This window comes from Macrobrachium rosenbergii, chromosome 24, assembly GCF_040412425.1.
Source record: "Macrobrachium rosenbergii isolate ZJJX-2024 chromosome 24, ASM4041242v1, whole genome shotgun sequence".
NCBI lineage: Eukaryota > Metazoa > Arthropoda > Malacostraca > Decapoda > Palaemonidae > Macrobrachium > Macrobrachium rosenbergii.
The window spans coordinates 31,508,552-31,535,877 of NC_089764.1; the positions used below are offsets into that span (position 1 = coordinate 31,508,552).

Here is a 27,326-nt window from a genome sequence, read left to right on the forward strand (position 1 = left end):
AGAGAAAGACAGACAGACAGAAAGACAGGCAGAAAGAAAGACAGACAGACATAATAGCAGACAGAAAGACAGACAGAAAGACAGAGAGCCAGACAGACAGACACAGACACAAAAAGACAGCCAGAAGGACAGAAAGACAGAAAGACAGAAAGACACAAAGAAAGACAGACACAGTATCGCAACCGGGAATGTAACCTCTACGACGGAAGTCAAAAGTCCTTTTCGCGACTCCTAAGTAAACATAAGAATCTTCTCGAAAGAGGCCGAAAGGAGAGGAATTTCATTGAGGGTCCTTCTTCTTCCTAAAGTGTGCACACCTTTCCTCCTTCCAGGTACATTTTAATTAACGTCTGGGCCGATTTAGTAAATAATGTTCATTTGAATACTGTGCCATCTTCCCATCTTTCTGAAAGTTCGTTCAGTATTTCAACAAAAAATTGCAGTCACATCTCTCTCTCTCTCTCTCTCTCTCTCTCTCTCTCTCTCTCTCTCTCTCTCTCTCTCTCTCTCTCTCTCAGTATTTCAACAAAGTTCGTTCTCAGTATTTCAACAAAAAAATTGCAGTCACATCTCTCTCTCTCTCTCTCTCTCTCTCTCTCTCTCTCTCTCTCTCTCTCTCTCTCTCTCTCTCTCTCTTTGTGCGGTAAAGGAAGTTTGTGATTTTGATTCTCTCTCTCTCTCTCTCTCTCTCTTTCTCTCTCTCTCTCTCTCTCTCTTTCTGAAAGTTCGTTCAGTATTCCAACAAAAAATTGCAGTCACATCTCTCTCTCTCTCTCTCTCTCTCTCTCTCTCTCTCTCTCTCTCTCTCTCTCTCTCTCTCTCTCGTGCTGAAATGGAATTGCAGTCTTTGGAATAGCAAAGGAAAAAGATCAGACTATCAAACATTCAGAAGAGAGAAAGAAGAAGAGGCAGACCGGCTTTGAGCCACAGACTTTTTTTTTTTTTTTTTTTCCTTTCCTGTCTTTTGGAAACAACTTTACCGAGAGACCTGGAAGCTCCTTTTATGCCCAGATTTCATAACCCAACCAACAATCTCTCTTTTGACAGATTTTCATCTCTCTTAGGAAGCAAAGAGACTGAGTGTTGTTTTGTCATTGCCCGTAGCTATCACAATCTATAGAGACTTCTGTGCTCAACTAAATTATAGAAATAACCCTTCTGGCCAATTGAATATAAATATTTCTTTGTTATGTTCAATATAATACCTTCTTTTTAATCGGAAGACGTAGACCTATTGTCATAAATAATGCTATGGAGTCTACGTGGCGTTGACCAGAATTTGTTCAGGTACAGGAAACGTTAAAATACCCTAAAATGAAAACTGTAGGGCTGTAAGACCAATGCCTGAGTTGGCATCAGCTCACACAACCGTTTGTATAACAAACCTGTTCGCTGAATGCACAGAACATGACCTTATGAGCTCCATTCTTAGTTTTGTTTGGTGTCAGGGCCATCTTCCAGGTTTAACTAAATCGCCATCGTTGAACTTAACCACAAACTCAACTGTAATCTGTAACCGGGATGCAAATTCCTGAGATGTCTGCTAGTACTGCACCAGCCCGGTTTATTTGCCATGCCCCTTGGTTAGGTTAGGTTAGGCTGGGTTAGATTAGGTTAGGTTAGGTTAGGTTGGGTTGGGTTTGTCAATACCTTCATTGTAATTTGGGTGTGGGAAGCATAATGAGATTATTTTCAAGGAAATTCTATGCTTAGTTTTAAGATATGGCGTCCCACTTTTTTCAGGGAAAGGTCCCGGCACTCGGTTACATCTCGGGAAAATGCAACCGGGATAAAACGCACACATAATATGAAACGAATGAAAGGGGTTGCAGCTATTGGCCGAAGGGACACTGCAAAGAACCTTGAGTAATGCCTACAGTGCACCACACGAGGTAGGCACTACCCTCCTACGGGGGTACTTGGTTTTGGTGACTCCTCGTTTCAACGAACGTTTGATGGAAAAGGGTTGATGTTGGTTTAGTAAGTATTGCATGCTTGCTGTTGATGGCGATCAGGCATTAAGGGGCCAACTTTCAAAAACCTTTTTTTTTTCTGCATCATTTCGGCAAGATTCAAAGGTCAGCTTTAATATGACAAATTACACTGTTTTCCTCTGGCTATCTGCAGTCTGGGAAAGATGGTGTCCCGACATGTGGAATGCGTCTTGGAATTGGTGAAGAGGAGGTAATGAAAAGGTTAGAGAGAGAGAGAGAGAGAGAGAGAGAGAGAGAGAGAGAGAGAGAGGAGAGAGAGAGGAGGAGGAGAAGGAGGAAGGAGAGAGATTAGAAGAGAGAGAAGTGATGAAAGAAAATATAGGTGCTTTGGTATAAAAATGAAGGATTATAAGTGGATATATATATATATATATATATATATATATATATATATATATATATATATATATATATATATATATATATATGTGTGTGTGTGTGTGTGTGTGTGTATACATATATACATGTGATATATATATGTATATATTGTATTTGTGTGTTTGGAATACAATGGAACATCACAATGACGAAAAACACAAAGACACAGAAGTTGGGGGGATGTGAGTGCATGCGTTTGGGGCCCCGGGGAGGGTGGGAGAGGGGTGCTGGGAGGCAGGCAGGTTGGCCAAAGATAAACCAAAAAAAAAAAAAAAAAAAAACTGGGGCGAGGACGAAAGAACGCACCCCAACTCATTCAATACAAAAGATTGCAAACAATTTGACGACCCAATGAACGCATCCAAACAATATTAAACATTACATTCATTATTATGCAAAGGAGTCAAAATAATGACGAGTTTGATTGATGCCGTTTCTCATTAACAGCGAGGACCTCAAACAATATATCCCTTGTCCAGCCGTCATTGTAGCACCTATAATGAATCTATTCTTGTTACTCGTAAAAGTGGTGGAGTGAGGGGCGGCGTGAAGGAAATTGCTCAACAATGAAGGCTGATTGGAGACGCAGACTTGAAGGGCTTTGAGTGCACAGCATAATTTCAGAGATGTTACTGTAATTGGGTTTAGCACGGAGGGAGAGAGAGAGAGAGAGAGAGAGAGAGAGAGAGAGAGAGACAGACAGACAGAGACAGAGAGACAGAGAGAGATGGAAGAACGTGGAAAGCAAAAGTGATGAGTATCAGTGAAAAAATTATATATTTATATATATATATATATATATATATATATATATATATATATATATATATATATATATATATACATTATAAATAAGGATATTTTAAGGTAAATAAACTGTCACTAAACTTTGGTATTTTTTATTTTATTTCTAAATGAAAATATAAGAATTAATTGCGGAAAAAATGGAGGGTTCGCCAGTGACAACTTATACAATGGAATATTGTATATTCTCCATCGAAATAATTCTTATATCCCAGTCCACTCTCTTAATTCATTAATTATAATTAATAAATTATAATTGTAATGTCTTCCCTGGACCTCATTAGCGTTTAATTCTTATGCTGAAGAGTCGGTAAAAAGATATTCAAAAGAATGTTTGGGCAATTTCATTCCCTTGTTTTTGCCGTCTTATCTCGTTAGGAATCTTTCAGAGACCCCTGAGAATGTTTTTCCATGGGAGAAATATGTTTGAATGAAGTCAAACGTTCATTTGTTGTTTTTCCTTGGGGAGATTCAAGTTGTGCGCCAGCTTTCGGCTTTTTTTAAAGTAGCAAAACTCGGAAGAGAAATGTTCCTTTTTTTTTTACTTTTATCCTGCATTGAACGGCAGTTTGTAATCAGTACACGTAATCAGTACACATACATATATATATATATATGTATATATATATATATATATATATATATATATATATATATATATATATATATATATATATATATATATATATATATATATATATTCAGCTAAGGCCCCAAGAAAAATAAAAGAAAAGAGTACCAAGCGCTTTCGTGTTATTTAAACACATTGTTAAGGTACAAATGAATATATTGTCACATGTCATTTAGCGACAAATAAGCATATATGCATATGTGTGTGTGAGTTTGTGTGTGTGTGTGTGTGCACGTACATATCGTTATGACAAAATATCCACGCCCCTCACTTCACCACTTTTACGAGTAACAAGAATAGATTCATTACAGGTGCTACAATGATGGCTGGACACGTGATGAAAAGAGACATGCGACAGGCTTTCGCTACAAATTATTTCGCGAGCCCTGAAAGAAATTGCGAATTACGTTCAGGAAAATCTATTCATCATTTGCTGCATTTTAAACTTCCGTGAAAGACAAGTCAAAGAAGGGAGTGGGAAATCAAAATAACACTTTCAAAATTAGCTATTTCAAGGATATCCATGGATCGCATTCGGTACGTTCCAAGAAGCTAGACACTACTCAGATTTCAGCGTCCTTGGCAAATGACAACACAACATCGTTCGCTTTCGGACCGAATCGGACATCTGAGCCTTCGGACCTTCGAAAGTAACATCGTTCTGGGCGGTAGACGTTTAACGGGAGTTTGCTAAGTGATCCCTTTTACCTCTGGGATGGAGTATTCAATTCCTCCCTAATTTATCGTAGCGTAATTGGTCATCATGTTAAGCTTTTACGGAAGAACGAGACTACAGTTGGCGCTTGAGATTTCCATCGATTGCTGTCACTTCGTTCGTCAAGTTAAAACGCCCAGGCTTCCGTAAGGTAACACTGGAACTTTTAATGCTAATATTGTAATATTTATTTGTTCTGGGGATTTTCCAACCTTGCTGCGTGTGTAATCTCGTACAAAAATCTTCTGCAGTCTATTATAACAATTTCAGTGGGCGTTTAGCATAATCCGACGTGAGCAAGCGCCCAAGATTTACAAGATTTGGAGAAAGTTAGGCACAACTCTGTAAAGCTTTTTTCGTCTTTTCCAGGATGTTTTTGGTAAGAGTTTGACTTTTGAGTTCCTGTTCTAACGGTGAAAAGCTTCAAGCGTGATAAAGCTGCTCTCTTGAGCAACAGGTAAGGTGGTTTTTTTTTTCTGCTAAATTTAGTTTTAAGTAATTTGTCATTTTCTTTTTTAATTTGTCAGATTTACTTGTTAATATTTGTAATATAGTTTTCATAAATTTACTTTTTAATATTTATAAAAATTTTCATAAATTTACTTTAAAATTTTTATAAGAAATTTACTTTAATTTTTGTAATATAATTTTTTTAATGAAACTTAAATTTTTTAGTAAGTTTACTTTTTAAATTAAACTTTTCAGTTTGTCATAATTTTAATTTTAACTTTTTAATTTTTTTCATAAGTTTAAAGTTCTTAAATTTTTGTAGTAAATTTGCTTTTTAAATTTTCAAATAAAGCTACTTGTTAAAGTTTTTAAATATTTTTTTGTCAATTTTTTTCATGAATTTATTTTATATGTTTAAAAGTTTTGTCATAAATTTACTTTTTAAATTTGTGTAATTTATTTTTTTTTAATTTGTCAAAAAATTTTTCTTGTTTTTAAGATTTACTTTTTGAACTTGTATATACTGTTCTTGAGCAAGTTCACTTTATCCTCCACCCCTTAGGGGAGGCGCCCCTAAAGGGGTGGGGGATCCCCCATGTTCTGCATAGTAGGTTGTATGACCTACTATGCAGGTTCTTGGGTGGTTGTGAACTTGCCAACTAATCAATTTTCTTTCAGGTGTTAAGTATAAACTTAATATATTGCTTAGTGTTCTTTAGGTTTAGATTTAGAAAGGTATTAGGTGTTAAGTTTGCTAAAGCTCCCTAAGGTTTGAGGAAATTGAGAATGTTTATGCCATCAAACTGCAATATTCAGCATTAAAACTAACTATATGTACAGGTCTAGCGTCTTGGTATGATTTACTTTAGAATTTTAGCTTCCTGAGAATGGATTAAGTTTGTTAGGTTAAGTCAATTTAAGTTTTGGCCAATATTCAAAAAGCTTTTGCCCGGAGAGTTGGCGTTAGACTTGATAGAATTCTCAGAGGACTCGAACTTGGTACTTCCTTTCTCGCAACCGAAAATTCCTGGTTATAGGGGTTATAGGAAGCTCCCGAAATGAATGGGACCCATAGGATAATAAAACTTGCTTAACCAATAGCTAATCTCATGAAAATCATCAAAACCATGCAGTACTTTCCCCAGACAGATTAAGCCAAGAGTGATGTTTGGGTTTCTGCTGTAGCTGTTAATCAGCTCAGTGGTCTGGTTAATCAGCTCAGAAGATGGAATCTAGTTCTGAAGATGGAATTAAACTTAGAAGATGGAATTAGTTTTAACTTAGAAGATGGAATTAGTTTTAACTTAGAAGATGGAATTAGTTTTAACTTAGAAGATGGAATTAGTTTTAACTTAGAAGATGGAATTAGTTTTATGAAGTTTGTCAGTAACTCTAGCTAGGAACTTTCAGCTCCTGTTAATAGACTACTCATGAATAAGAGTAGTGTTTTGTGGGGCTGGTCATAACATAAGCGGGAACTGTGATGCTTCCTTGAACAGTTCGTTGCGCAACAGTTCATGAACACAGGCAGCGAGTTTGGGACGCTATCCATAATCAAGGCCCCCTAGCTGCAACCCCTTTCATTCCTTTTACTGTACCTCCTTTCATATTATCTTTCCATCTTGACTTTCCACCCTCTCCAACAACTGATTCATAGTGCAACTGCTTTGAGGTTTTCCTCTTGTTACACCTTTCAGACATTTTACTGTCAATTTCCGTTTCAGCGCTGAATGATCTCATAGGTCCCAGTGCTCGGCCTTGGCCTAAATTCTATATTCAATTCAATTCATAATCAAGGCATGAGTTTCCAATGGTATCCATCAACAAGGCTTTGAGTGTGTGAAGTACGCATTAACATAATGAGGTTGTGAAGATATCATATGAGTTGGATGCAATTATAGATACCCATTAGTGAACGCGATGTTGTAATGAGCGTCAGTGTTCAAGCTATCCATGGCAATTGGGTGTTTGATTGTATTTGCTATACAGCCCCTGAAATGTTTGAAAGGTCATCAAACAGTTAATGCATGTACCAATATACATTTTTAAATACAGTATACTAAGGTAGGAGCTTTTTGATAATTAGTGGCAAAACTGATCAATGATGTAAATTCTTCCTAATCAGAGCTCACATTATGCAACCTCGTTGCTTTATTTTAAAGTTCAGTAGTTTCTTTTAACTTTTACCAGAATTCTTGAAAGTTCAAAGGTATCTTTTTAAGAAAACGACTTTGATCATAGTATGTGGGGTATCTTAATTTTGGTTTTGGTGATTATCAGGTTAGTACATTTTTTAAGTACTGATACACAAAATTTTGTTTCAGTGGTTTCTAAGTATAGTGAAAAATTTTAACTTGAAATGGCATCAGAAGCAGTTAGCATTGTAAAAGTATATTTGTTATACAGCCTTAATTGCATGATTGTGGTATAAAATGTACGAGATAGTCTCACTCCAGGTGGTCACAAGGTTTCAGTGGGTAATAAAATTTTTTGGGGCATTGATTGGAGGAACGTAACTCATGGTTTTTATAAGCTAATTATCCTCAGAGTAAAACACGTACGGTACCAGTTTCAAGAAATATTATTAACGTTCTCTTTGCGGAGTTGCCGAGTAATTCCCGTAAGAAAATTTTATGCTGCGTTGTTTCTCTGTTACAGGTCTCGAACAACTTGCTGGAGGAACCAGAATTCAAGAATGTGCAGACACGGGGCGGATTTGCGAACCATTCAGTGCTAGGCTGATATTTCTAGAGAACCAAGATGTCGACAAGATAGAGTAGGCTTCTGTTCATTTAATTTATACATTTTCCATGCTGCGTTTTTCATTCAAATCCTGATAGGTTTGTAAGTTTTAGGTTCCTCTGATATACTGCGTTCGTAAACCTACGATTTGTCTGTGAATTATGATTTTATTTTTTAATAAATAATGGGTCTTTAGTTTTCAGTTTTTGACTACTTCCTCTGTATTTTTGTGGGAAAACCAAAGTGTGTGGAATCTGGTTTATCATCCATATAATTACGGACATTGTAGGTAAAAACCACTTTATTCAGAAATATACCTGATTGTTTAATAGTATTCACGTGTGAATACACAGGTGAATACTTTTAAATGTAAAAAATGGTTTATATCAAATTTTAAATGTAAAGAAATGAAAGTTAGCCACCCTCATGGAATTGAGGTGGAGAGTAAGATGGAAGAAATAGAAGATGAACGGAGGTACAGTGAAAGGAATGAAAGGGGTTGCAGCTAGGTGTCGAAGGGACACTGCAAGGAACCTTAAGCAATGCCTACAGTGCACCGCATGAGGTGTACTGACGGCACTAACAACCTACGAGGGAAATGTGGTTTGGGTATTGGTTGTGACGACTCAAATGCCCTTAGCTGATTTGTGGGACAAGAGCTGAAATCTGACACATATTAATGAAATATACAGTACCAAGAGCGCCGTTTAATGTATTGGGAACAATAAGTTAATTCCACACGTAATTTTACTACTTTAGAACAATGTATAATTAGACAAGTTCGTAAAACTTAAATATCAAATTGTTTCATAAAGCTAATACAAAAATTATTTCCATTCATTGGTAGGAAAATCTCATAATGTAATGGTCAGCTATGCTTCCATGGACAAAGGTCCTAAACTACTTGGCTAAATATAGGATTTAAACGTTGATGAAAAGGATTTTCAGTAAAACAAAAAAATTCTGAAGTATTGAAGTTAAGGTAATATTGAAGTTAAGGTACGTGGTTAAACATAGGATTTAACGCAGGTGAAAAGGATTTTAAGTTACAGATTATAAACAAATTCTGAAATACTGAAGTTATTGTCAAAGTATGGCGCGGCATTTTTAAATTGGGGTTGGGGGCCGGGGGATAGTGGAGGTCGTTTGGCAAGCAAATCTGGCTGATCACAAATCTTTACCAAAAATATTTAATCTGTTTTAACATTTTCCGTTTAAGTCACTCCGATTCTGAATAACCTCATAGGTCCCAGCGCTTTGCTTTTTACCTGTGTTTCATATTCCATTCAATTTAATACTTGATTAATATAGGGTAATGACCATTTATTTCCACAACTGTCCATGAAACCCCCGTAGGGTGGTAGTACCGTCAGTGCACCTCATGCGGTGAGCTGTAGGCATTACTTGAGGCTCTGTGCAGCGTCCCTTCGGCCCCTAGCTACAACCCCTTTCGTTCCTTTTACTGTACCTACGTTCGTATTCCCTTATACCTTTCTTTCCACCTCACCTAACAATTGATTCACAGTGTAACTGCTTCGTGGTTTTCCTCGTTGCGCCTTTCAAACCTTTTCTGACTGTCAATTTCCGTTTCAGCGCTGCATGACCTCAGGTCCCAGGGCTTGGCCTCTGGCCTAAATTCTATTATCTTATCTGTGGCATTTGAAGCGGCATTTAAGGCTTTGTCCACATTATCGGTTAACGCCCGGCTGCGTCGGGCTTCCCAGGACCCACTCCTGGGTCTTCCAACCGGCTCCTTCTCAATTGGCGTAATTGTAATGTCCACACTTGCTTGTAGGCGAACTGAGTTGTTGTCTTGTTGGGTAGTAGTATATGAGTGGTACCCAGGACTAAGCCTGATATAAAAAAAAAAAAAAAAAAAACAGTCGCGTGCTTGGTATTACTCGTTGATGTCTAAAACATCATGAAAAAAGTGCATAAAATTTTAGCCTGTGTAAACAATGTTGTGTAAAATAAGTATTGGGAAAGACTTTGCCGGGGTGCAAGGAATACCTCGAGGGAGGATACAGTATTTCATTTTCGGTGGCCTTGCTTATACACTGTACAGAAAACTCGATTGCGCCGAAGAAAATTCGGCGCATTTTTTACTTGTTTTCATTATAAATTGTTGTCATTTCTTTTAGAAGTAAAAAAAAAAAGAAAAAAAGAAAATTTACTGATGGTATCGAACAACATTTATTTTCCCGGAAATATCTTGACATGGAAATAAATAATGAACTAAATGTAATCAGTAGTTTGTGATATTATTTTGATGCTGTTAATACGTTAAATTTCTAATGGTTTTAATGTATATGAATTCCAACACATCTCTCACCAAAAAAAGTTTATACAATATATATATATATATATATATATATATATATATATATATATATATATATATATATATATATATATATATATTTTGGTTACCAGGTCATTCAGTATTTGAGTTAAGTTTGTTAATTTACTTGTGACCAAATATCCAATATTCTCGGTCCCTCTCCTGAGTCATAGCCGCTATAACATGTCCTTTTATCCATTTCTTTAAGCAAGGGTATTCCCCGTACGGGGATATTGCCGTCAGTGCACCTCATGCGGTGCACTGTAGGCATTACTGAAGGTTCTTTGCAGCGTACCTTCTTTGCCCAATAGCTGCGAGCTCTGTCATTCCTTTTACCGTACTTCCGTTCATATTCCTTGTCTTCCATCTTATTTTCCACCCTCTCCTAACAACTGATTCATAGTTCAACTGCTTTGAGGTTTTCCTCCTGTTACACCTTTCAGGCCTTTTTAACGGCCCATTGCCGTTTCAGCGCTGAATGACCTCGTAGGTCCCAGCGCTTGGCCGTTGGCCTAAATACTACATTCTATTCTAATCTAAGATCAAAGGCTCTTCATGCGTTTAAAAGATATATACGTCAGTCGTGTATAATCTCCCTTTTTCATTTTATCGTATAAAACGGTTTATTATTAAATTCCTAGAGAATCTGTTGACCAACAATACGACATTGTTGCAATCTGTTGCATAAAATGAAAGGTATGAAGGTAAAATATTCACTTTTCTTTGCTATACCACCATTTTACTGCGTCACAGACCAGAAATATAATTTCGGTATTCCATCATCACTAACAAAAAAATTACATCGCGCCATATGACCGTAAATAAAATATGATTTCTCACAACAGATGTCAACACATTACATTCAGCTAACCCAAGGCACAATTTATCACTGTCATTTATCACAGATAAAGAGTTTTATCAAGTAGCTCACTCTGGAAAAGGTTCGCAGTTCAGCTGATGTGTGAGGTGATATGACCTGCTTAACTAACAATTAGGGACTCTCTCTCTCTCTCTCTCTCTCTTCTCGTAAACACAAAATGATTGTTTAGAAATATATTTGCAATTTGCAAGGATGTTTTTCTGAATTTATATTTGTAGATTAGAATATTTTACTAAATTTATATTTGTAGATTAATACATTTTTCTATATATTTATAGATTAATACATTTTCCTAAATTTATATTTATAGATGAATTCGTTTTTCTAAATTTATATTTATAGATTAACGCATTGTTCTAAATTTATATTTATAGATTAACACATTTTTCTAAATTTATATTTATAGATTAGCACATTGTCCTAATTTTATATTTATAGATTAATTCATTTGTCTAAATTTATATTTATAGATTAATACATATCTAAATATATACATGCAGGTTAGTACATTTAGATTCTGTTTTAAATGAACCATAGTTGTTCTAAAATAGTTTCCTTTTGAAATCATTGTGATTGATTGATCATTCTTCGTTCCATCATTTCTAGTTCATCCTAAGCACAGACCATTAAGTATATTTCTGATGCTATCACTGAATCTTTTCCCATTTTATAAATGTCATGCATAAAACAATATGCATTTGAAATTAAAACCACAAATATTTATGAGGTTACTTGTTTTCAGAGTGAGCAAAATACCTTTCAGAATCAATAATGTCTTGATCTAACAATCTCGATTTATAATGCAGTATTACCACAAAAATGACTTAACCACAGGACATTGGGAATATTATTTATATTTCAGAAACAGTAATCAAGATTTTGGTATCATCTTTCGTCCTATGAACATAAAACCCTTAACAGTTAACAAACAGAAATATTGCCAACAGGCATGGTGATATCACTTTATGTTTGAGCAAGAGTAGAGAATTATAGGAATCAAGACTTCGAAGAATAAGACTTCAAAAAGCAAAGACGTCAGTGAATGAGGACTTCACAGAATAAAGACTTCAAAGCTGCAACGATGCTAATTTATATGTCGTCCAGGTCAGCCTGAAAGAGAAAGAAGAAAAGGTTTATTATTATTATTATTATTATTATTATTATTATTATTATTATTATTATTATTATTATTATTATTATTATTATTATTATTATTATTATTATTATTATTATTATTATTATTATTATTATTATTATTATTATTATTATTATTGGAGAAACAAATCCACAGTTATGTGTATGTACATATATTTAAGGATAAATCTGTACAGATTCCCGAAAACTCTCTATAGAGATTTATCCTTAAATATATGTAAATATACATAACTGTAGATTTGTTTCTCCATTTTAAGACTCATGCTTCTACAAGTATTTTTTAATTATTATTATTATTGTTATTCAGAAGATGAACCCTATTCATATGGAACAAGCCCACCACAGGGGCCTCTGACTTGAAATTCAAGCTTCCAACGAATATGGCGTTCATTTGAAAGAGGCCACAGAAGGTAATGTAATTATCAATTACCAAATGATAAGCAAGTTCGATTAGGTATTGGTAAACAGAAAGATATCTAGCCAGGAAATTCGAGATTGTAAAGGAAAAGGGATTCTTGTTTTATATTATTCCTGATTCAGTCTCAGACAGATAACTAGGATCGTGAGCGACAGTCATCATATTTTTGAATCACTATCGAGATTTCCCATTTAATTTATGAATACTGATAAACCTGTTCTTATCATGAAGCATTAATTAAGTTCATCGTTAAGTTCGTTCCCAGAAATAAGGCGTGTAGAAAATACAAGTCTAGCAAAGTAATCTTGTTACTGTTTTATATATGGTTGACTGGGATATAACTTAACCTTCCCTGCATAAAACAATACTCTTTAAGGATAATTCCACCAAAGCAGGCGTCCTATCTCTTTCCACTGACTTTCAAGCCGCATCTCTCCTTCTGGACCTTTCTTTGAAGCTTTCTTTTGAGCTTTCTTTGGAAGTCCAATCCAATTTACCCAGCCTCTTCGAGACACTCAAAATGTACTTTCCTCCGCTACGCCCCAATTCAATTCCGCCCAGGCGCCGCCATTCTTGGAATTTCCAGCAGTACTCAGGGATTCCAAATAAGAGGACTGGATTTGGCAAAGGTGGTAAAAGGACGAGGGTCATAGTACTCTAGAATTCAATGGCTTAGTAAGCACGGCTCAGTGGCCGTCTTGCTATCAACCTCGTTTTGTGGGACGGGGCTGACTTCGCTTTCAAAGGTCTGATGTTAGAATCCAGGGTAGGCTCCTTGTGCGTCGTATAAATCTTTCTTCGGACGAGATTTGAATTTATCCAGGAATTATCAGGTGCTGTATGCAGATTGCTGTCGTATTAATAAAAGCCTGTCTAGATGATTTTCTTGATTATATAGGTTTTTAAATTCATTGCTAGCAAACCTTTTATGTTGAAGAGGTCATCGATTGAAATCAAGACTGGGATGTTGTTCTTGGATTATGCATACATATATACATACATACGTACTATATATGTATATATATATATATATATATATATATATATATATATATATATATACACACACAAGGTAATTTGGTAAAAGCAGTTCGACTGAAAGTACATGATTTTATTTTGAGGATTTATTGTACTGTATGTCTTCTAGAGAAGCCAAGGTCTTAACACACACACACACACACACACACACACACACACACACACACACATATATATATATATATATATATATATATATATATATATATATATATATATATATATATATATATATATATACATATACACTTTTCAAATTCAACTTACATGTCTTTTAGAAGACATATAAAATACACCCTTACAGAAATCAAATACTTTCAGTCCAACTTCTTTCACCACATTACCAGAAAGCCTTCTGCAGACTTTCTGGTAATGTGGTGAACCGTCATCAACCTTTCCTTTTATCCAAATGATGTTTGATCATCTACCTCAGCGAACTTCAGTGAGGAACATTCTGTCTGAAGAATTTTCCACCTGAGTCAATGTTCCTCTTTCGGCTTTTCGTGTAAATTCTCATTTTTAGTTTTCCGTAAAAGGAAACTGTTGTGCCGGCTTTGTCTGTCCGTCCGCACTTTAGTCTGTCCGCACTTTTTCCGTCCGCACTTTTTCTGTCTGCACTTTTCTCCGTCCGCACTTTTTCTGTCCGTCCTCAGATCCTAAAAACTACTGAGGCTAGAGGGCTGCAAATTGATATGTTGATCATCCATGTTCCAATCATCAACCATACCAAATTACAGCCCTCTAGCCTCAGTAGTTTTAATTTTATTTAAGGTTAAAGTTAGCCATAATCGTGCTTCTGGCAACGATATAGGATAGGCCGCCACCGGGCGGTGTTTAAAGTTTCATGGGCCGCGGCTCATACGGCATTATACCAAGACCACCGAAAGATAAATCTGTTTTCTGTGGCCTTGATTATAAACCGTAGCGGCTGTATAGAAAACTCGATTGCGCAGAAGAAACTTCACCGAGTTTTTTGTACAGCCGAAAATAGACCTGTCTTTCGGTGGTCTCGGTATAATGCTGTATGAGCCGCGGCCCATGAAACTGTAACAACGGCCCGGTGGTAGCCTATCCTATATTGTTGCCAGAAGCACGATTATGGCTAACTTTAACCTTAAATAAAATAAAAATCACTGAGGCTAGAGGGCTGCAATTTGGTATGTTTGATCATTGGAGGGTAGAGGATCAACATACCAATTTGCAGCCCTCTATCCTCAGTAGTTTTTAAGATGTGAGGGCGGACAGAAAAAAATGCGGACGGACAGACAAAACCGGCACAATAGTTTCCTTTTCAGAAAACTAAAAATTACCTGCTAACCACTCAGCCTACAAACCCAGACCACTGAAAAAGAATAAAAAAAATGAAACATCTTGAAACATTACCTGGAATTTGTTGCTCACTCTTGGCCCCTCGTACTTGGGACCGCCGTCGTCCTTTCCGCCATCACCGCCTCTCCCACCGCCCCCTTGGTCGTCCAGTGCCCCGTGCCACTTATTCAGATCTGGAGTCGGCTTCTCCGGTGCTTTTCGAAGGCCGCTTCTGAGGCTGTCGTCCCCAGGAGGCTCTCGGACGGGGCCGCCGAAATTGGACTTCCCTCGATTCGGGTAGGAACTGTAATTTCTCGGAAATCCGGAGGCCTTCCTTCCCACGTCGCTCTTGTAGAAGGAGGACTTGAGGGCGTCCTTGTTGTTCACGTCCAGCGAACCGGAGAAGTAGACTTGGTTCATGTAGTCGAGGAACCTGTTGGCAGAACCGCGGTGTAAACTATCTGCTTTGTAGTTCGTTACAGTACGACACAACAAAAACATCCCAGCTATGATGCGTTGGCTGTCACAAAATGATCATTTCTCTCAGATGAGATGTGTGAAGTTACTGTTATGATTTTTTGACACTTTTCTGGTAATCTAAATGGCTGCCTGAAACCAGAAGGCATCGGTATTTTTGACATGAGTACTGAAAGTCGTATAATTACTGTAATTATTTAGAGTTATCCAGGGCAAAAGACTATTTTTTAAACTGTTTGAAATTCTGCCTGAGACATAATACACTGCAGGCTAATTTGACCAAATTATCACATGTGGATACGTGTGTGTGTGTGTTTGTTTGTGTTTGTGAATGCTGTAACTGACAATGCATTGAAATCGCTTCTTCTAAGCTGCAAGCACACAGCTTTGCCAGCCCTAGTACGAAGAGTTTTTTTATCACGGCTGCAACTAAAATGTGGAATAGTGTGGTGAAAAACGACTTACTAATCATCTTTACTGGAGAAAAACGACATACTATCAACTTTGCTGGAGAAAAACGACTTACTAATCATCTTTACTGGAGAAAAACGACTTACTTATCAACTTTGCTGGAGAAAAACGACTTACTAATCATCTTTACTGGAGAAAAACGACATACATATCAGCTTTGCTGGAGAAAAACGACTTACTAATCATCTTTACTAGAGAAAAACGACATACTTATCAACTTTGCTGGGGAAAAACGACTTACTTACCAACTTTACTGGAGAAAAACGACTTACTTATCGACTCTACTGGAGAAAAACGACTGACTTATCAACTTTACTGAAGAAAAACGACTTACTTATCTAATTTATTGGAGAAAAACGACTTACTTGTCAACTTTACTGAAGAAAAACGACTTACTTATCGAATTTATTGGAGAAAAGGGCTTGCTTATCAACTTTATTGGAGAAAAACGACTTACTTATCAACTTTACTGGGGAACAACGACTTACTAATCATCTTTACTGGAGAAAAACGACTGACTTATCAACCCTACTGGAGAAAAACGACTTGCTTATCGAATTTATTGGAGAAAAACGACTTACTTAACTTTACTGGAGAAAAACGACTTACTTATCAACTTTGCTGGAGAAAAACGACTTACTCATCAACTTTACTGGAGAAAAACGACTTACTTATCAACTTTGCTGGAGGAAAACGACTTACTAATCAACTCTACTGGAGAAAAACGACTTACTCATCAACTTTACCGGAGAAAAACGACTTACTAATCAACTCTACTGGAGAAAAACGACTTACTTATCAACTTTACTGAAGAAAACCGACTTACTTATCGACTTTATTAGGCAGGTCGTTTACTTTGTCGACATCGTCGCCATCAGGCCTGGCTTTCTCGATCGTGGTGAGAGGTCCAGTCTGCATCAGCGTCTGATATCCCAGGAAAGTCCTGAAGCGTCCCCAGATGAAAGCCACCATCTCGTACTCGTTGGGCTGCCTCATGATGTCATGTTTCACCTGCGTGGAGGGACAGTTGGTTAATCAGGAAAGCGAAGGTGTTCCAGGTTTATCAAGCAAAGGTAAATCAAGGTAAATCAAGCAGAGTTGCTCAAGGTAAATCAAGCAAAGGTGTTCCAGGTAAATCAAGCAGAGGTGTTCCAGGTACATCAAGCAAAGGTGTTCCAGGTACGTCAAGCAAAGGTGCTCCAGTTAAATCAGGCAAAGGTGTTGAGGGTAAATCAAGCAAAGGTGTTCCAGGTAAATCAAGCAAAGGTGTTCCAGGTAAATCAAGCAAAGGTTTTGAAGCTAAATCAAGCAGAGGTGTTGAAGGTAAATCAAGCAAAGGTGCTCAAGGTAAATCAAGCAAAGGTGTTGAAGGTAAATTAAGCAAAGGTGCTCAAGGTAAATCAACCAAAGGTGTTCCAGGTAAATTAAGTAAAGGTGTTCCAGGCTTATCAAACAAAGGTGTCCCAGGTACGTCAAGCAAAGGTGCTCCAGGTACATCAAGCAGAGGTGTTCCAGGTAAATCAAGCAAAGTTGTTGAAGGTAAATTAAGCAAAGGTGCTCAAGGTAAATCAAGCAAAGGTGTTGAAAGTAAATCAAGCAAAGGTGCTCAAGGTAAATCAAGCAAAGGTGTTCCAGGTAAATCAAGAAGAAGTGTTCCAGGCAAATCAAGCAAAGGTACTGAAGCGACTATAATATACCTGCTGGAATGACTTAATGACGAGTGTCAGAAGCAGGTTGATCAGGACCCAGGAGTTGCAGAGGACGAAGACGAAGAACATGATCGGAACTACCGATGAAGCCTCTTTCATCTCGTCGAAGGAGAACTTTCCTGTCAAGAATAAAATTCCCCATCAAATATTACAGTTTCTATCGAGGTTCTTTCATTAATTCTCAGTGCAGGGTTATAAACTTCTTGCATATTTTATGGGCTATTCGTCTCCAGAATCCGGAGATCCACACCAGACCCCCACTATATACCGTTTCACTAGATACCAGCTGGGCCAGGCTTACTCTAAACCAATGTCGGTCCTAAGACGCTACCTTGGGGTACTCCTCTTGTCTGTTCGCACCTTTAAAGACAGTTTTACTGGTGAGGTAACTCTTCAACCATCCTAGTTCATCACCTTCATTGTTTATGCATTTGAAGTCCGATTAAAAGCTTAGTTACTATTTTTATAACACACAATCATCATTATTACAGTTACATTTCAAGAAGCCATTATGCATAAAGCACAATGTTATTTCAGTGGAGGGATTGCTTATGTAAAATCTAACTCATTTCTTTTTGAGATCTTGCTTCTTTCGAGTCAGCTATGTCAAGCATTCATCAGCACAAATGACAAGTCTAACGTTGCTAGAAATGATTCTAAAACTATTCAGCTCTTTTGTTTCTTGAAAGCCGATTTAAAACAAGCCATTCTCTGAATTATCGTTCATCCTTTCCTGGTACGACAAAGCATCTTCATGAAAATAATCAACTGTTTCAATTTCCGCTGTAGGAAATGTGACGGCATCATATCATTCCCTTTTTCGAGCTTGCTTTGTTACTTTATGAGTCCCCTCATATTCATTTAATCTCAAACGTCGTCATTTTTCTGTTGGGTGTATGCAATCCTCCCTCTATTTAATACTATTTCATGCTCATTTTTACTGAGGAAACGGGAAACTTATTCAGAAGTCCTTTATGTTCACCTCCGGGAAAGGAATCATGTTAATTATTTCCTGTCAAAAAAACTTACAAACAGACTAAGCTTGCTCAGATCTGCAGCTCCTAGCATATTTCTGTCAGAGGGTAGTCTTTTCCCTCGTATTATTAAGTCAGACACCTCGTTTAGATAATTCCTTAGCAACTGACATCAACCAAACATTCTCGAAATTCAAAATATTATGGAGTACTAATAAGTGCAGCTTTTGATCATGTAATTTCCTTTTCCCCGAACTTACTTTTTCTTTCAGTCTTTATCTCCTGTCTTCCGTCATAAAAACAATTAGTTTTCTTTCGTTGAAACTTATTTCACAATGACAATTTTGAGTTAAACGCTTTCAGGTAAAAAACTAGAGAAACGATTAGCTCATATTTGGTACGAATGCTTACCCAGCGTCAGACATTTGGAAAGAATGCCTACCCACCATCAGACATTTGGAAAGAATGCCTACCCACCATCATAGACATTTAAAAAGAATGCTTAGCCAGCGTCAGACGTTTGAAAAGAATGGCTACCCAGCGTCAGTCATATAGAAAGAATGCCTACCCACCTTCAGACATTTGGAAAGAATGCCTACCCAGCGTCAGTCATATGGAAAGAATACCTACCCAGCGTCAGACTTTTGAAAAGAATGCTTACCCAGCGTCAGTCATATGGAAAGAATGCCTACCCAGCGTCAGTCATATGGAAAGAATGCCTACCCAGCGTCAGTCATATGGAAAGAATACCTACCCAGCGTCAGACTTTTGAAAAGAATGCTTACCCAGCGTCAGTCATATGGAAAGAATGCCTACCCAGCGTCAGTCATATGGAAAGAATACCTACCCAGCGTCAGACTTTTGAAAAGAATGCTTACCCAGCGTCAGTCATATGGAAAGAATGCCTACCCAGCATCAGACATTTAGCACAAATGCTTACCTAGCGTCAGACATTTGGAAAGAATGCCTACCCAGCATCAGACATTTGGAAAGAATGCCTACCCAGCGTCAGACATTTGGAAAAAATGCCTACCCAGCGTCAACGTTTGGAGAGAATGCCTACCCAGCGTCAGACATTTAGCACAAATGCTTACCTGGCGTCAGGCATTTGGAAAGAATGCCTACCCACATTCAGATATTGGGAAAGAATGCCTACCCAGCGTCAGACATTTAGCACAAACGCTTACCAAGCATCATACTGAAGCAGGTTTCGACGGCTGAGATGAAGTTGCAGAAGTCGGTCAGGAACATGTTGAGCAACATGTAGAACATCATGACGAAACTGATGAAGCAGAGCACAAAAGCCATCAGGAACCCACTCAGGTCGTCCCAGCATTGGTGAAGTGTTGCTGATAAGACTCCTGAAAGAAATGAATAAGAAATCGCCATTAATTTCCGCATGTTTCCACAGTTTTGAAACCAGCTCTGTGACCTGGTAGAACATCAGTGATCAGAAATCCTGCTTAGGTGCATCAGATAAGTACAGAAATGCATATTTATTGGAGTTCAAGAACTAGATTAATGAAATACGATGGTAGCGCATAGTTCTAGCACCACTGGTTTACCAGTTCCATTTCATGCTTCTGCTGAGAGAAGTTATTCTCGTCTTGCTCTTTCCATATTCCAGATTTCATTAGGCCTACATTTATTTACGCAATTACATTAGGTAATACTGCCAAGGATATAGCTATTGGTGCACGCATTGATAGCAAATGTAATTCTTAATCATTGCACAAAAAATAACGATCATTATCTCCTTAAATCTTGTGGGAAAGGGTCCACACACAAGAAACAAGGCTAAACCGAAAACTTAGGCGTACCAATTCTCTTGTTGAATCGAAGGAGCTTCGCAAACTTGATGGTCCCAGTGAAAACGATGAAGGAAACAATCAAGCCGAAGGCCTCGTTCAAGCTCGCAGCGTGTTGCATCCTCACATAGCCGTTTCCAGCAGTCTTCTGGAAGATTTTCAAGGCTCTCTCCGTTGCGAAGTACCTGCATGGAAGATTGATTGTGGAGAGTTAGGTTTCAAATCTAAACTGGCCTTTGTAATGTGGGCTTGGTACCTGCATGGAGAACTGATTGTGAAGAGCTACTGCATGGGGAACTGATTGTGAAGAGTTAAGTTTCAAATCTAAACTGGCCTTGGTAATGTGAGCTTGGCACCTGCATGGAGAACTGATTGTGGAGAGTTAAGTTTCAAATCTAATCTGGCCTTGGTAATGTGAGCTTGGCACCTGCATGGAGAACTGATTGTGGAGAGTTAAGTTTCAAATCTAATCTGGCCTTGGTAATGTGAGCTTGGCACCTGCATGGAGAACTGATTGTGGAGAGTTAAGTTTCAACTCTAAACTGGCCTTGGTAATGTGAGCTTGGCACCTGCATGGAGAACTGATTGTGGAGAGTTAAGTTTCAAATCTAAACTGGTCTTTGTAATGTGAGCTTGGCACCTGTATGGAGGATTGATTGTGGAAAGCTAGGTTTCAAATCTAAACTGTCCTTTGTAATATGATCTTGGTACCCGCATGGAGGGTTGATTGTGGACAGTTAGGTTTCAAATCTAAACTGGCCTTTGTAATATGATCTTGGTACCTGAATGGAGGGTTGATTGTGGGGAGTTAGGTTTCAGATCTAATCTGGCCGTGGTAATGTGAACTCGGGATGGAATGGAACAGATATAAAATTTAGGCCAAAGGCCGAGCGCTTGAATCTGTGAGGGCCTTCCAGCACTGAAAATAATGTTGAAACAATTGTTAGGAGAGGGTGGAAAGTAAAATGGAAGAAAGAGATTATGAACGGAGGTACAGTAAAAGGAATGAAGGTTGGTTGCAGCTAGGAGCCGAAGGGACGCCGCAAAGAACCTAAAGTGATGATTACAATGCCGTGCGAGGCACACTAATGGCACTACTCCCTTATGGGAATGGGAGCTTAGGTCTAATTGCCTCAGCTAGTCATTACCCTAAACGAGTGCTTGAAGTGTATCCTACTGTGGTGAATAAGTGCAAAATGTCATAATTCTACGACATTGCAGTTCAGCTTGAGTTCTTTTTTATCTAACTTAGGTGAAATTGTATATTTTGAACGGCACATTGCATAATCTCACAGTATTTTTGTGATCTAATATATACTGTAATGTTTCAGCTACACATGTAGTTTGAAAAATGGAGGTGCACAAATTTCATAAGTCATGAGCAGAACTACCAGAGAAAATAGTTCAATTTAATATGTTTGTCTAGAGCTTATCCATTTGTGCTTTGGTTCTTGCGCATAAGTATCACAGTACAACTTGACAATAGATTAGTTTTCCGTAAATATTAAGCATTTTCACTGAACAGCATAGTTACAACCAAGGCCAAGAGAAAAAGAAGGTCTGCTCATTTCCCCCCAAATCCCCCACGTAGGAGGAGCTGTCTACCTCCTTACTGCGTCAGCAGGTGAATTTCCGTAATGAGCGGGTACCTCTAAGATACGTCATCTCTCATGTAGTTACCCCTGGTGGGAGGCGACTCCACCCATTTGTGTAGACCTTATCTCTCTTTGCCCTGGATGCAACCGTATACAGAACTAAGATTCTGATCCCAACGAAGCAGTTCAACTTGACCACCAGTATCAGCATCAGAAAAGGAGACGAACGTGCAACGACCTTTACCTCAACACGTAGAGCAATATACCGATGTAAGAGGCCAGTATGATGCTGATCTCGGCATAGGACCAGTACGAATCGAAGTAGCGTCTTCTCTGCTTGTGGAAAAGCCTCGCTTCCTTGAACGTGAAGTACAGCACGAACAAGACGAAACTGATTTCGCAGACGATGACGAACAGTCCGAAGTTATTGTGGTGCTGCAGGAGTCTTATTCCCTCGAACCTGAAAGTGGAGAAGTTCGGTGAAGCTCTCAGAGTCAGCAGACAAGCACTGGGCACTTTCAGCCCTTCAGCGCTCGAGACAGTGAAGAGTGGTTGGACAACAAGTAGGAAGAGAGGAAGAGTGAACAGAGGTAAAGTGAAAGGCTAGAGCAGATGTTTATTTCCTTACCAGTAGGACGGGAAGATTCCACCGCCTGGTACGAATTCTGCCATGAGGAGTGACATCCCAAACAAATTGACCTGAAAGAAACAATACGAAATTGTTCTACTTCACAAATACGTCAAAGATACCTCAGGTCTCAGGTGTAGAGACATCTCTAAAATTATTAAAGCTCTTACCATTAAGTTCCCAAATTGTCTGAGGTGACCTTTCTCTTCAGTGAGAGACCATAATGTTCTAGTAGGTCTTTAGATAATCTACACATTCAAAATTCAATATACATACAAGTTATTAAGGAAACCAGCAGTCACGACATGCATCATCCATTTAAAACATCCTCCATCACTTGGTGCACGTCACCAAACTTGGCGACGCAGTAACGATTCACGGCGATTTTTAGTGATTTGGTCGTAATTACATCATAATGACGTCGTAATTAGCACATTTTCGGCAGTTACGCACTGTGGGGCCTTGAATCGCCAGCGTGTGACCAAGTCACTGACAATTTTTTTTTCTGGCGGCCCCAGAAAACCAGCCTTTACGACATGCGCGTCCTTGAATCGCCAATGTGTGAGTCCAGCATTAATCTCTGCTCGGCACCAGACGGTGTGTCTTAGGATCCTATATAAATTCTAAATTTGAGTAACTCTGCAAGAGTAGAGATTGTAGGAACGGCTGCAGCAACTACAGAGGTATAAAACTTTTGCCATGTTTCTCTTAACAATTCCACACTCACTTGGAGATGCTGTGTAACTAGAACCTCAAAGTTCAAACGAAGATGCAATGCATTACTACACTAAAACAATTCACCCTTGAATTCTAATAATTTACTTATATTTTTAACTATTTTTTTGTTATTTTGTTAATTTATTTTTCTTTTTTAATAAGTGATCATCTTCCTGTATTTCCCATTACCTCCGTTACTTCTTTCCAATGAACACCGTATTCTTTGGAAGGTTGAATTTCTTATATTTATTGGCCCCTTTGGGCTTTTTCCCTATGAACAGGGTTCATCTTCTGAATAATAATAATAATAATAATAATAATAATAATAATAATAATAATAATAATAATCTTTGGAAGGCTGAATTTCTTCTATCCATTGGTCCCTTTGGGCTTGTTCCCTATGAACAGGGTTCATCTTCTGGATAATAATAATAATAATAATAATAATAATAATAATAATAATAATAATAATAATAATAATAATAATAATCTTTGGAAGGTTGAATTTCTTCTAGCCATTAGCTCCATTGGGCTTGTTCCCTATGAACAGGGTTCATCTCCTGAATAATAATAATAATAATAATAATAATAATAATAATAATAATAATAATAATAATAATAATAATAATCTTTGGAAGGTTGAATTTCTTCTAGCCATTGGCCCCTTTGGGCTTGTTCCCTACAAACAGGGTTCATCTCCTGAATAATAATAATAACAACAATAATAATAATAATAATCCTGAGCAAACCTGCGAATTATAAGATGAAAATTCAATGAGCACAGCTCGGGTCTTAGAATCGATCCAGTAGCTGCTCTGAAGGTCTTGCAGTTTTTTGAGGATGTCGTCCTGAGATTCCTTGAGATGTATGACGTAGCCTCCTCCCCCGTACCAGTCACGCTTCCCCCAGATGGGGAGAGCCTCGAGCTGCTCTGCGGTTTCGTACCTGTAAATTTTACGCTTTTATTGTTGATGATGTCCTCTCCGGTATAATGGGAATAATTCTATAACGATGTTGAATAATGGGAATGATTGTATAATGATGAATAATAATGGTTCTATAATGATGCTGAAACCAAACAAACGCTCTAATGATGTTGAATAATGGGAATGATTGTATAATGATGAATATTAGATTCTATAATGATGTTGAAACCAAACAAACGCTCTAATGATGTTGAATAATGGGAATGATTGTATAATGATGAATATTAAATGATTCTATAATGATGCTGAAACCAAACAAACGCTCTAATGATGTTGAATAATGGGAATGATTGTATAATGATGAATATTGGGAATGATTCTATAATGATGCTGAAACCAAACAAACGCTCTAATGATGTTGAATAATGGGAATGATTGTATAATGATGAATATTGGGAATGGTTCTATAATGATGTTGAAACCAAACAAACGCTCTAATGATGTTGAATAATGGGAATGATTGTATAATGATGAATATTGGGAATGATTCTATAATGATGTTGAAACCAAACAAACGCTCTAATGATGTTGAATAATGGGAATGATTGTATAATCTCCGAATAATGGGAATGATTCTATAATGATGTTGAAACCAAACAAACGCTCTAATGATGTTGAATAATGGGAATGATTGTATAATGATGAATATTGGGAATGATTCTATAATGATGTTGAAACCAAACAAACGCTCTGGAAAGCCGTGACGTTGTGTTCCCAGATTTCATTCATGAAACATTCCCTACCCTACAGTCACGGCCCATGAAACTTAAGGCCGCGGCCCATGAAACTTTCAACCACGGGCCGGTGGTGGCCCTATCCTATATCGTTGCCAGAAGCACGATTATGGCCAACTTTAACTCTAAGTAAAATCAAAACGACTGAGGCTAGAGGGCTGCAATTTGGTATGTTTGATGACTGGAGGGTGGATGGTCAACATACCAATTCCCAGCCCTCTGGCCTCAGTAGTTTTTAAGATGTGAGGGCGGACAGAAAAAGCGCGGAAGGACAGACAAAGCCGGCACAATATTTTCTTTTCGAGAAAGCTAAGACTTACTTGAATTCGGGTATGTTGCAATCTGGTGTGTCCTTGGTTGCATTCGTGGGGAGAACCCATCCCTTGCAATAATCTTTGGATTCCTCGTGGACCAAGTAGGCATAGCTGTTACACGGCGTCTTAAGATTATCGAGAGAATTCGTCAGTCTGCGGAAAACGAACGATAAGTCACGCGACCTTTCGTTTTGTTATAAAACAGTGATTGGGAAAGGGAATCCATGGTTAGGTAACTGTGCAGACACGTTCTAAAAATAAAAATAAAAACACCTGAACACTTACAGAACTGTGGATTTCTTTATCCCATTTTAAGATTCATGCTGCTCTGAGTATTTTTCAAAAGCGGTGATTCTTATTTATGATATTCACTAATATATGGGTAAATGCCAGTATTTCAAGTGAACATCCATCATTGACAGTGATTCTGATAGTTATTATGATTTTTAAGGGTTCAGCAAATGTTTTATAAATGTGAAAGTCTATGTACATTGAAAAAATTACTGTAAAAAGGATTTTAGCATCATTCATCTATATATATATATATATATATATATATATATATATATATATATATATATATATACATATATATATATATATATACATATATATATATATATATATATATATATATATATATATATCTGTATATATATATATGAAAAACGGAAAGTGTATAGATATATATTCATCAGGGGAACGAAAAAATGGACCAGTTGAATGATACCGGCCAAGAACTGACAACTGGGTCTGATAACTGGATATATTGAGTTAAGAATATAAAAGAATTTATCATATAATATTAAGAAGCAATCACAATGGAGAAATGATAAACATGACACTCAATGGAAAATGGCAGATGTCTCAGAAAATAATCAACAAAATTAGGAGTAGGTTCATAACGTTGCAAATACTTCAAAATATAAATAAACTGACAAGGTCTCTGTATCCAATTCCCATCTCTATCTGATACATTCCAAGCAAGAAACAAGTAAGAAATGCGCCTATGTTTCTTCAGCGCAGTCGAGTTTTCTGTACAGCCGCTACAGCGTATAATCAAGGCCACCGAAAATAGATCTATCTTTCGGTGGTCTCGGTATAATGCTGTATGAGCCGTTGCTCACGATACTTTATCCATGGCCTGGTGGTGGCCTATCGTATATCGTTGCCAGAAACACGATTATGGCTAACTTTAATCTTAAATAAAATACAAACCACTGAGGCTAGAGGAATGCAATTTGGTATGTTTAATGATTGAAGGGTGGATGATCAACATACCAATTTGCAACAGTCTGGCCTCAATAGTTTTTAAGATCTGAGGGCGGACATTAAAAGTGCGGACATAAAATATTGCGGACGGACAGACAAAGCCAGCACAATAGCTTTTTTTTTTTTTACGGAAAACTAAAAAAAAAAAAAAAAAAAAACAAAGATCAAGGGTTAAGGACTAACTGGGACCCCTCCAAAAAGCTGAAATTGCTACTGAAAGTTCAGACGAAAGTTCAGACAGAAATGGTGAGATATTTCGGTATCACCGGAGGCTAATGATGATTACTCACTTGCACGTGTTTTCCCTGATCCGGATTTGCCTGATGATGGCATAGCCCATGACTCGGTTGCACCAATCGTTGAAGTAGCCTCGCAATCCGTAGGGAGGGTCTCCGTTGTACAGCTGGCCCGCGCGTATGTCCGTCATGAAGCCCGTGTACAAATATTCCCACAGCCTGTCCGAATCAGTCACCTGCAAGACAAAAGAACACAGAGAAGCGTGTTACATAGTTCTTCGCCTGCTCGACAGAAGAATGCCGCAAAGCGTGTAGTTAGTTTCTCACCTGAAACAATAAAATCTAGAGGACCGTTTTGGTTTATTTACATACAAATGGAAATATAACTAGTAAAAAATGCGCCGATGTTTCTTCGGCGCAATCGAGTTTCTCTACAACCACTACAGCGTATAATCAAGGCCACCGAAAATAGATCTATCTTTCGGTGGTCTCGGTATAATGCTGTATGAGAAGCGCCGCATGAAACTAACCACGGGCCGGTGGTGGCCTAT

General features: G+C 37.7%; 1 protein-coding gene and 1 long non-coding RNA gene across 2 annotated transcripts in view; one reads left to right on the forward strand and one right to left on the reverse strand.

Moving 5' to 3' along the window:
- Nucleotides 1-4,434: 4,434 nt before the first annotated feature.
- LOC136851754 (uncharacterized) lies at nucleotides 4,435-7,909 on the forward strand. The gene is made up of 3 exons (XR_010856971.1): nucleotides 4,435-4,673; nucleotides 4,892-4,979; nucleotides 7,631-7,909. It is a non-coding gene; the product is annotated as an uncharacterized lncRNA (long non-coding RNA).
- A 6,858-nt stretch (nucleotides 7,910-14,767) lies between these two features.
- Nucleotides 14,768-27,326, reverse strand: part of LOC136851817 (polycystin family receptor for egg jelly-like) — a 67,171-nt gene continuing 54,612 nt past the window's right edge. Inside the window, 10 exon segments of the mRNA XM_067126128.1 lie at nucleotides 14,768-15,287; nucleotides 16,629-16,813; nucleotides 17,500-17,630; nucleotides 19,673-19,846; nucleotides 20,306-20,478; nucleotides 22,133-22,348; nucleotides 22,517-22,587; nucleotides 23,983-24,178; nucleotides 25,274-25,420; nucleotides 26,830-27,011. Of these exon segments, the coding sequence (XP_066982229.1) occupies nucleotides 14,873-15,287; nucleotides 16,629-16,813; nucleotides 17,500-17,630; nucleotides 19,673-19,846; nucleotides 20,306-20,478; nucleotides 22,133-22,348; nucleotides 22,517-22,587; nucleotides 23,983-24,178; nucleotides 25,274-25,420; nucleotides 26,830-27,011 (1,890 nt within the window). The 3' untranslated portion in view covers nucleotides 14,768-14,872.